Source organism: Berghia stephanieae, chromosome 5 (genome assembly GCF_034508935.2).
Source record: "Berghia stephanieae isolate SIO BIC M18660-M18661 chromosome 5, UCSD_Bste_1.3, whole genome shotgun sequence".
Classification (NCBI taxonomy): Eukaryota; Metazoa; Mollusca; class Gastropoda; order Nudibranchia; family Aeolidiidae; genus Berghia; species Berghia stephanieae.
Genome location: NC_088364.1, coordinates 11409562 through 11421682, shown reverse-complemented (window position 1 = coordinate 11421682; position 12121 = coordinate 11409562). Strand labels below are relative to the sequence as shown.

General features: G+C 35.9%; 2 protein-coding genes across 7 annotated transcripts in view; one reads left to right on the top strand and one right to left on the bottom strand.

Annotated features, from left to right (window-relative positions):
* LOC144972400 (FAD-dependent oxidoreductase domain-containing protein 2-like) overlaps window positions 1-12121 on the top strand; it is a 131035-nt gene that overhangs the window by 58921 nt on the left and 59993 nt on the right. The window lies entirely within an intron of this gene.
* The window catches only part of LOC144972404 (N(6)-adenosine-methyltransferase non-catalytic subunit METTL14-like), a 26919-nt gene extending 14798 nt beyond the window's left edge, over window positions 1-12121 (bottom strand). The window contains exons 1-6 of one of the 3 annotated variants that reach the window (XR_013645360.1): window positions 11942-12121; window positions 6916-7063; window positions 5596-5793; window positions 4302-4332; window positions 2861-2977; window positions 962-1087 (exon numbers count right to left, since the gene is read on the bottom strand). Coding sequence is in view for 2 of the 3 variants with exons in the window: in XM_078913555.1 (XP_078769681.1) it covers window positions 962-1087; window positions 2861-2977; window positions 4302-4332; window positions 5596-5603 (282 nt within the window). In the remaining variant the exon portion in view is untranslated. Of the gene's footprint in view, window positions 1-961; window positions 1088-2860; window positions 2978-4301; window positions 4333-5595; window positions 5794-6915; window positions 7593-11941 lie in introns of those variants that run through there. The other 2 variants (XM_078913555.1, XM_078913556.1) reach the window with 2 other exon arrangements.

The window sequence follows — 12121 nt, the reverse complement described above, 5'->3', positions numbered from 1 at the left end:
ACTAAATACGTTCAAAGCACTTTACAAATGGATCTCAAGCCAACAGCAACACTTATCATGTAGGACGAGACTGGATACCTGTAAGGTGCACTTACATCTTTTTGCAACACAGACAACACTTTGTCCAGCCAAGTACTCCTTTTAAAATGGATATATAGTGAGAGAATGTGAATAAACAGCCTTCTCCAGGGACTCAGTGGGGCTTGAACCAAGAACCTTCAGGCTAGAGGTCAGGTGTCATAACATAAGAACAGAAAACTACAAATGTGTGGCTGGCTCATATCTCGTATCGAAGCTTTCCGCATATTCCCGGGTTTTCTCAGCCAGCCTCACAAATGCTTTGAAGACTTTTTCATCTCTGATAATTGAACACAGCACATTAAACGCATAAGATGAGACATGCTGCATGTTAAGCATCAATACAATTTACAGACTAAGAAAAAGCTACTTTATACTGGAGGTACCAGAGGCACTGATAACTCAGTTGGCTCTTGATTCACTCGCAAAAGGATAGATCCCTGGTGAAATCGAGATTTTTTTTCCGACCTTTCTGTCCACCAAGCAGTGATTGGGTAGCTGGGTCCATTACATCTAGCAGAAAGTACTTTGTGATAGACTAAGTGTCCTATCCAAAGGGTGGCAAGCAGTCATTATCGTCCATTTGACGCTATAGAAAGCAGGATAAACTCCGGCTCCATGGGGCTAATGGCTCTGAAGGACTCCTGAATCCAGGGGGAGCAACTCATTCACAGTTCATTTCCGATTTAAAAAAAACAAACTGTGTGCAAAATGTATATTGTCAAGGTATATAGTCCACCATTCAGGCCCTCAGATTAAATTTTTAAGTCGTGTTATAAACCCTGGACAGTACCTCTACAACAACACATCCACAACAAAAAGAATGTCCACATCTCTTGGCACAGAGAAATTCAAGGTAAAATTAAAGGCCGTATTTACTCACAGGTTTTTCTTTGCTGCCGTATTCAGGTTGCTCGTCGATAATGAGGTCGATGTCAACATTGGCGTGAATGAAATCTCCATCTGCGTTGCGTTTCACAGTGCCTTTAATGCCCATTATACAGTGTTCCTGAGAGAGAGAAATATATCAATAAATTTAAAAAAAAATAAAATTCCCTTTATTCATCCCATGGGGGAAATTTGTCTCTAGGGTCTATTCCAAGGCCACACAGTGATTGAACTCGGTACCTTTCGGGTACGAAGCAAAGACCGCACCGCTGAGCCAGCAATGCTTCTTATAAGACTGAGCCAAGGCAAAGTTTTAAAAAAACAAAAAAAAACTTGAGCATTTATAATGCCACTGAACATGTTCAAAGCACTTTACAAGGGGACCCTAGCCAACAGCAACACTTAACATGTAGAACGAGACATGATGCCTTTTAGGCAATTCTTTTTCCAACAGAAAACTGGCTCTTAACGACCAGGTGGTCATTTTACAAAGTGTTGTTTAATCAAAGTCATAGGCATACAAAAACCATCTATAGGTCAATTGTAAACGCCATGCAAGATTTGGTGGTGATTGGTTTGGTGGATCTGGAGCCTTAGTGGAACAACAAATAGGATTTGCCAAATACAGAATAAGATATATGTCTTTGTATAAAAGCGCTTCCAAGCACTTTTGGTGGAAAGGGGCGATAGAGAAATGACGCATTATTATTATTATTATCAATATTATTATAATTATTATTATTATCATTTAGTTAGTGACTTAGAGAGGAAAAGTACTTGCCTTGTTTGTCTCATAAGAGCAATACCCCGAGTGTTTTGAAACTTTTAATTTTCTGAGGTGATTCTCAGGTGTCCAATAGATAATTTTTCTACTTGAATACGACTTACCAGGATTTGTATAGAACAAAACCTTGTGAATAAAATTGAGCATGATAACTACATGATAACATGATAACTAAAGCGTCACACAGCATGATTAACGTGGATGCTTAGGCGCTACATAAATTCATTCTTTAATATTTACACGGGAATGTGCTATAAAAATGTGTTTATTCATTTTTTTGGTCTTTTCTGTTTTTATTTACAGGGATAATAAATGATTTTTTACAGAAAAAAACAAAAAACAACTGAAAATGAGTGGAAGCTTCACATCTCAATCTCACCTAAAATGACTGTTGTAAATAAACAAAAAAAAACCAAAACACCTCTCTCCTTTCCTTTACAAATGTATGGGGCCTTTGTAGCATAAAATTCAACATACCTGCCAACCCATAGTGAAAAAAAATAGGATGCTTCTTAAAAAAAAAAAAAAAGGAGTCTAGGGAAAAAAATAGGGGTAAGCAATGTTAAGAGGAAAAAAACAAAACAAGCTTACCCTAGGCCATAGCGGCGCAAGCATCTATAAATATAATAACCCACAAACAACAATTGTTGAGATGAACTGGTTGACGAATGGTATGAGGTATGAATGTGCCAAGGTGAGGTCTGAATAATTATGTGTAATTGTAAATGACAATCCTTTCCTTTAGTCAGGGAGAAAACAATACTGATATTTAAAAAAAATAAAAAAATTGAGAAAAGTTTTTTTTTTTTCAATTAATTAATTTAAAAAATCGGAGTTTCCCAAAATCCGGCAGGGTGAGGTAAAATAAAGAAAAAAAATGGGGTAAATCCGATTTTATCGGTGTACTTGGTAGGTATGATTTCAATTATACTTATTTCTGTCTTGAGAAGGACCTTCAGTAGCATTCTTCTTGTAGATAGGAAAAGCTGCTGAGGTGTGAACTGAGATGTGAAAATCCGGGGAAAAAAACAAACTGGAAAACCCAGACATTTGGCATCCCTGTATTTTTATTATTATTATTTTTTAACAGAAAATAAAAGTGAGACTTACTTTGGTTCTTTGGAAGATGGCATCAGGTTCCAAATTTTTGTTGTGGCCAGGGTGTTTGATATTGGTCTTAATCCAACAGATGTCCTCACAACGTCGAAAACCCCAACGCTTCATACACTGTAAGATGGACCATAGATAGAAGTAAAATGTTAACTGTGCAGCAATATGGTCTTGTGGTATGACACTCGCTTTCAGATTGGAAGGCGCATAGTTGAGTCCTTGGAAAAGGCTCTTTACTCACATTCTCTCACCATACTCAGGTGTGGAATGAGTACCTGGCCAGAAATGTCATATCGCCTAACAAGCGTCATGTCCTATCCTACATGTTAAGTTGGCCAAAGACCCTTTATAAAGCGCTTTGAGCATCATCATCATCATTATCGTAGTCATCATCATCATCATTGCCATCTTCCTCTTAATATAAGACATCATATTTATAATATGGTTATATGCTGTCCTAGCAAATAAATCGTATCGTTCTGTCTGTCTTTCTGTTTGTGTGTATGTATGTATGTATGTATGTATGTATGTATGTATGTATGTATGTATGTATGTATGTATGTATGTATGTATGTATGTATGTATGTATGTATGTATTTATGTATGTATGTATGTACGCTCATTTCTTTTTTATACATGTGTAGAAACAATGTGCTAGCGTGTAAGTTTGTGTATGTATGTGTCTGTATTTGTAAATGTGTTGATGTTCATACCATATGTTTGGACAATAAAGATTATTATCATTATTATTATTATTATTATTATTATTATTATTATTATTATTATTATTATTAATTATTATTATTATTATTATTATTATTATTATTATTATATTATTATTATTATTATTATTATTATTATTATTATTATTATTATTATTATTATTATTATTATTATTATTATTATTATTATTATTATTATTATTATTATTATATTATTATTATTATTATTATTAATTACTATTATTATTTAGTTGATATTGCACTATATTAAAAAAAAAGCTCAAAAGCTCAATTAACATTATTAGGTAAACTTATTAATTAAGGAGAATTTTAAATATTCAGAAGAGATGGGGTGAATCAAAAACCACATTTGCTTGTAAAGCAAAATTATAATATTTTTTTTCGGACAGAGACAATTCTGTTAACAATGAATTATTCATTTAACACCTGAGTCTGGTGAGAGAATGTGAGTAACGAGCCTTTTCCATGGACTCAACTATGCTCATAATAGGACTCGAAACCAGAACCTTCCGATGAGAAGGCGAGTGTGATAATGATTAGACCACATAGCCACACAATATTGCAAGTACAGTTAAACACATCATTATGGGTGAACCATTAAAAACCCTTTTTTTCAACCTTTCACAACTCAGGAAATTCATATAAAGGATGAGATAATAAAAGAAAACAAAACCCATGATGATTTCTTTCCAACCAACCTTTAGGATCCGCTTGCAAGCTGCTTTGGACCTGTTTGAGAAAATAAAGGAATAAAACTGACGTCACTCAGCTCAGCCATCCATTTTTATGAGCAGTTATCACTAAATTCTATCAATTAGACAATAAACGTTCAAGGTTACACATAGGGTTGTGTGTTGATACGCTATATCCTGCTGGCAGATGTTATGAGTATTTTGCCTAAACGCCCAGCATCAATAGATGTAATTCGAAACAGAACGTTTAAAATATGGCAAGGCAATGGGTACAGATGTGATGCATTAAGAGAACACCCCCCCCCCCCCACCCCAAAAAAATCTACCCTGACCATAGAAGGAGAAGCCAGAATGAAGAACGATTGCGACCCACCAAATCAAAAAAATATTTATGTCAGGGTAGTGCAGAGGCTAAAACATTTAATTTATAGTCAAAAATGTGAAACTTAAGCTAAGTTTTAATGATTAATAGAGGAAAATGAATTTCATTTCTCAAAGTAACAATATTAAAAAATTAATTAATTAATTAATGTTACATTTTTGGTCAATTTAGCTCTAAATTCCTTTTTCTTTTTTGACATGTGGTTCATCTTGACATAATACCATTTTGATCCCATGGGTCACATTTACAATTATTAAGATAGCAAACATGACACAAACAAACCAATCTAATATGACTGATACAAGTTTAGTTTTAGTTCTTTATTCTCAAACCTCCATGTCCATCAATTTAATCTGGAGAAAAATATGTCACAATGGATCAGACCAGCGCCTTAACCAGAAGCAGCAAGCAATGAAAAAACTCAGCGTTCGTTGTGCATTACAGAAACGAAACAGCTCAATCTCTATGGCTCTGATATCTGTGAGGGACAGCTGCTATTCCATAACTATATGTACAACGCAACTTCAACTTAGGTTTTACCTTTTACCTCAAAATCAAAAACGAATAAAACCCCAAGAAAACTAATAGCATTCAGAAGAGTTATTTATAATTTTTGTTTCTTTACACCTCAAACAAAATCTCATACAAATTAATCAATCATGTACAAAAATAAATATAAAACTTTTGACATAGAACATTTCAGATTCAAAACCCTTCTTCAGCCGACAACAAAGACAATAAGAACGGTAATACTTCACATTTGATCCAGATGGACGGGAGTCTCAATTTGATTTTTTAAAAATCGTTTCATGAGAAAATTGTCATGTAGATGAGAGGACACTCTTGTCATGGAACCTCTGAACTACATAATTTTTGTAATTTAAAAAAAAGCCCAAGAAAATAAAATGGGTGTCCAACCTTTGCATGAATATCTTGTTGCTTCTTCTCCAATCTGGACGCGAGTTTGTAACTGGATCCACTTGATGGGGGATTGTAACTTGAGTGAACCAGTCGAAGAATCTCCGCTGCCATTATGACTTTTCGCTCAGCAAACCCCAGCTGAAAAAATTGCTCTCTTGTCACAGGTGGCTTGTAACTGAACATATCTCTGAGAATCTAGGGAAATGGATGAGATATGCTTTCATTTAGATTCTTTTTTAAATCCCAAAAACTTGAGTTTTTATTTAGTGCAATATCCACTTAACATGCTCAAAGCATCCCAGGACAACAGCAACGTGTAACATGTAGGACGAGACACGACGCCTGATAGGCAATATTACAATTTTTTTTTTCCAACAGAGAGAATGCTGATTACGGCCAGGTATTTATTTTATACTTGAGTAAAGTGAGAGAATGTGAGTAAAGACCCTTTTTCAAGGATTCAACTATGTGTCGCCCAGAGCGGGGTTCGAACCAAGAACCACCCGATCTGAAGGCAAATGTCATACCGCAAGACCACATAGCCGGTTTTATAAAATTCAAATGTCAAATTTCTGATCATGATTACCTTATTCTAAATTTTAATTGCCTTTGCGATTGAGAGTTTAGATATTATTGAGGCAATGGGTCACAAAAGGAAATTATTTTAAGAGATAAACCAATCCATGTTGAATGAAGCCCAGTTGACACATGAAGGGGTCTGGTAGGTTTCTAACTAGTTAATGAGCTTTTAAAAGATGAGCTTTTATAATATGATGAAATGATATAGAGCAATATCCACTAAACATGCTCAAAGCGATTTACAAAGGACCTGACCAACAGCAAAACTTAACATAAAGAATGAGACATGATACCTTTTAGGCAATATTACAATTTTTTTTAGAGACAATGCTGTTAAAGGCCAGGTACTCATTTGGTCTTCCCAAAGAAGGCAAAATGGGTGAAGAATAACAAATTACCTTACAAAAGGAATGGGTGGTGAAAGATGCAGTGCCATTGTTAGTCGTTGGACCTATTTGTTAATTCTGAAAACCTCCTTTATAAATAGAGAAGATTAAATTCCACCCCAGGCAACATGTCCAAAATAATGGAGACGTCATCCAGAATGTGGGGTTCTGGATTAGAGAGACACGACAGTACTGACAGTTGTTAATTTTACTGAGTGTGAAATCGTTACAATTGCATTCCGATTTTATTCAACGAGCAGTTATTATATTGAAAATATTCCGTCACAGACAGTTAGTTCTAATTAAGCAGCATTCCAATTACCGGCTTCGTATACATGTGGAAACAACTCACTTTATAGACAGCCTCGATGAACCTCAAATCTGACTTCCCATACAATTCATTGTTGGAGTTAGAGATGTCTCTATTCAGTCTGTTGCTGTAGGAAGTGAACACATAGTGGTACAGAGGGAGGAAGGCAGTGGGTGAACCATCTCTTATCCTAGAAAATAATAAAACATGAATATGTACACCACATTACATAAGAAAGAAATGATTAAACCACAACTTTAGTAGCCAAGAATAGACAACAAATATTACTTATTGATCCTTTACAAGCAATGTTCAAAGACATCAAATCCTACCAATTTCATTACGACAGCAGCAACATTGACACCACTGACTATAATATTTGTAATGTTAATTGTTTAGTTTAGTATTAGTAGCATATATCCATTTTCCTTACCTTGCATCGGGCAGAGAGAAACTGATTTATTGAGAGAAAGAGAGTGTGTGTGTGAGAGAGAGAGAGAGAGAGAGAGAGAGAGAGGGGGGGGAGAGAGAGAGAGAGAGAGAGAGAGATGGAGAGAGATGGAGGGAGAGAGAGATGGAGGGAGAGAGAGGGAAGAGAGAGGGAAAGATTATTATTGATTATAAAAATGAAACTTATCTTAAACGAAGTGGCAATTCGGACCCGAGTCTGAATTGCTTCCCGTGGCAATTCGGACTCCTGCCACAATGCGCCTGCGCAATCACAGGAAGTGTCGGAAGTGGAATCTGGGGCGAAAGTGAAGCGTGGTAGGGTGGGGGGAGAAGCTGCTCGTTCTCAGTTGTCAGTGTCAGTTGTCAGTCGGTAGGAGGGCGAGTGAGCGAGCAAGTCACGTTTTAGATCTCCCGAAGGTGACTGCCTTCAAAAGCGGTGATCTATTATTCCCCTTTGTCTTACTTTTTCTTGAGTACTTTTTAATTGTAATTCTAGAACTTTTTTGCTATCCAATTTCTCCATTTTTACTGGCGCTGATATGACCTAAATGTGTTGCAAGCTCCTTAAAAAACAAAACATAGATATAAATAATCGTGGTCTTTGGGAGATTACAATTGTAGTCGCAATTGTTAACGTTAACAATCAATTTGCCCTCGCATAGAAAAAGGAGTGTCTTTGTGTAATGATTGGAAGATTTATTTGATTTGCCATGAGCGTGTTGCAAAAGATACATGAATGACATATCTCTACATTATATAATTTGCCATTGGCGGCCGCGAAAAAAGTGCAAGATGACTTTGGGCATTGGGCGTTTTATTTAAAAGGCAGCATAGGTCGGGCTTTGACAAAAGGCAGTGTCTTAATTCTTTTTTAATTAAAAAAATATGCTGTTTTATTTCTAAATATAAAAATAGAGGCGATTCTTGGCAGCAAGCCATGCAATAGAGCCCCGCCACTGGGGTAGGGGCAGAGTACTGTCTAATACTAATAGTATTAGATAATACTGGACCAGGTACCTAAATAAAATAAACACTGGTTGAATACGGAAAGAAAATGATCAACTGGTAATGGGATTGGTGGGGGGTAACCCACAAACGACCGAGGCGCTGGACACAGGGGAGAATATGGTGATACGAGATCAAAGAGAAAAAGCCGCCGGCTCTTGGGTTGTGGAAATGATTGTTGGGGGGGGGGGGGGGGGGGGGGGGGGGGTGTGGGTGTGTGGGGGGGGATGAGTGAGTGTGTGTGTGTTGGGACTATACGTTTTTAATGAATAGAGATATCATGAGAGTGAGTGTGTTCAGAAACAATACGGTTCTATAGCTGCAAACGGAATAGTCACACTTGAGAGTTTCACTATGATATCATGATATTCATCATCGGCGCATTGATTGCAGATTCGATCGAAGAGCATGAGTTATCAGACTCGACCCTGGTTAGCCGCGGAGTTCTATTCAGTTTAGACTCGAGTCCGAATTGCCACGGGAAGCAATTCAGACTCGGGTCCGAATTGCCACGGGAATAGCCTATCTTAAATATTAGTAATACGCTGTGATTATCCCCAGACACCTGTCTGGGGATAATAAAAATTTGTTATCCCCAGACACCTGTCTGGGGATAACAAATTTTTACTATCCCCAGACGCATATTTGAAACGCCGCTCTTTTAAACAATTATCCACATTCCAGAACATGGAATGTTTCCAGATGCACATAGAAATAAGGAAAGTTAATAAAATATCTATAAAAACATAAAATTATCAACATTAAAATCAGTTGTTACTACATATACACAATATGCGTCGACTTCGAAGTGGGTGTCATGGCCGAATGGTTTAGTCGTCTGCCTGGAAGTTTGACCATAATCGACGTTGTGGGTTCGAATCCTGGTAACGTATTTTTTTTTTTTTTAAAATTCCGTCTTCTTTTTACAGAACGTTGAAAGGAATAAATGTCCCATCCATCCTCCCCCCACCTCTTTTTATATTATTAAACTCTCTCTCTCTCTCTCTCTCTCTCTCTCTCTCTCTCTCTCTCTCTCTCTCTCTCTCTCTCTTTTGTTTTTTTCTAGTTTCTAGCAAATATATTCGTCCCCACTCCGATCTCAAATAGTGTCTAAAAAGAATAAATAATTAAAAAGCAAACAAACAGAAATATTCAGAGAGCGACCAAATGGTCAGATAGAGGAGAAAAAAAAAAAACAATAATTGTTTTAAAAAATAAAAACAATAATTGTTTTAAAAAATAAAAACAATTTAAGAAATTCATGCTCAGAAACGGAACATTTACATAAAGGTTTAGCAAAAAAAAACAAACTCTAAGGTTTAGGTCAAAATATAAAAAAAAAAAAAAGAAAAAGAGAGATTTCCCTCGGAGCAGGGAATAGTGTTAACAATAATAATAATAATAATAATAATAATAATAATAATAATAATAATAATAATAATAATAATAATAATAATAATAATAATAATAATAGTAATAGTATGATAATAAGAGTATTAATAATAAAAATAATATTATTATTGATAATAATATAATAATGATTATGATGGTAATAGTAATAATAATAACAAATATTACAATTATTATTATTATTATTATTATTATTATTATTATTATTATTATTATTATTATTATTATTATAATTATTATCATTTGACCAAAACAAAAAAAAAAAACAATAATAGATCTAGAGCAAATTAAATTATAATGAAATAATATTATCGGAGAAATAAAAAATTCAACTGATTAAAAAAAAACTCTTGCTCGGAACTCGGAACAAAAGTGAAAACAATGAAAACCAATTGGGAAGAAAGAAAGAAAAAGTAAAAAAAAAAAAAAATGAGTGTGTGTCCGGGGGGGGGGGGGGGGGGGGGGGGGGGGGGGCGGTCGCAACTGGGTCGAATCTGTGCAGCTAAAAGGAGTAAAATGAAAGGTGGCCTAACCCACTGAGCTGCCTATCCACACCGCTATCGGAATGTTTTAAATTCATATATGAGCTAAACATATTTCCACCATTTTTGCTTCCTTGTTTTGGTAGTTATTTTTATCTCTGATTCGAATAAAAGTATGTTGTTGGATCTAGTTTTGTGGACGTGTGATACTAAATTGTATTGTCTTGTGCAAAGCAGACAGGAAAATAACAGGTGTGGGTTAGTGTCGAGCGGAAGTCTCGATGATACCTCAAGTCATCGGCCACCAACACTCAAAACTTCCCGAACTCGATGACCAAGGAAAAGTCGGGAATTCCGAGAAGTAGCACTTCAACTGAGCTTTGGATGGCTTTTTTGTATTAAAACTTAAAATACATTAAATAAATTCACTTTGTATAATAATAAAACATTGATACCTATAACCATTTTGATCTATTTACGACGTTTGTGTTTTGTTAGCTGTTTAAAATATGATATAACGTCAATACCCAATACCAATGACTAGGTATTGAATGAAAGCACCGATGACTAGAGCGATGCTCGAGACTTTTTTGAGTCTCGAGACTCAAAAAAGCATCGAGACGCAAAAAAGTCTCGAGCTTCGCTGAAATCATCGCCGACGAGAGAGGGGTGAACAATGCAGATAGTACACATTGTTAGTAACGCGTGCGTCGCTCGCGCAGTATAGTCTCGAGACTCGGGACCTGGGACTCAATACGAGAAGCATCGACGACCGAGATTCTCGAGACGAGAAAAGCATCGAGAACTAAGTCGAGGTCGGTACCTTCTCAGTCGTCGATGACCTGACTTCTCAAAACCTAAAGCATCGTTGACCTTTTGGTGACCCGGATGCCCTCCCCTAGTGTGGGTTTTGGGCTTTGGGGCGAACAACACCATGGCCTAGGAATTCGTCCGCGACATAAAAATTATTCCCGGTCGTCCCCAAAATTGTGGCCAGAATGAGCAAATTATAGAAACAAGAGATGGTCAATAAAGTTAACAGGTAGGTAGGTAATGAAAATTTAAATGGTTGGTGGACTATGAACAGATTTGATGATTAACAACTTTCTTCCTGGTTGAAAATAAAAAGTCGAATTGCCAGTTTGACGTTTTCAGATCAAAGTAACAAAAGAAATTTCATTGATCCATTTGCTTTAAAATATTTTTTTTAAAAGAGCTGGATTTGACATTTGATCACTATTTACTTTCATCTTGTGTTAAATATCACTTGATATATTAACTGTTTTGGGACACAACCACTAGTATTTTTTCCAGAATATTTGGTATTTTTCACGCCTAGTTTGGCATTTTGCATAAAATCTTTCTGCCCACTTGCTACATGCGTCTGGGGATAGTATCCCCAGACAGGTGTCTGGGGATAACAAAAATTGGTTATCCCCAGACACCTGTCTGGGGATAACGAATTTTTATTATCCCCAGACAGGCGTCTGGGAATAATGACAGCCTTAGTAATATTCCTTGGGCATCTTAAATATTAGTAATATTCCTTGGGCATTGCAACTAAGTTAAATTCCATAATCGTTAAAAGGCTATATAATATAATAAAAGTGCTATGAAACCATGGAAGTACTGCCCTCTCGTCAGGTACATGAATCAACAATCATTGTCATTAGTCTTAGTCATTCATGATGAGGCATTCATTAGGCTCCCACCTCACTTACCCTTCCAAATCTAATTTTCCGGTGAACTTGATGCTTTTGATTTGAGATTGCAATTTCTTTATGTTGTTCTTTAAATCACCAGTTGACATACTGACGAAGTGGGATAATACTTAAGTATTATAAATATTCATAAAAGTAAATCCAAGTTTTATCTCGTTTCACAAACAAGCACGATCTTGA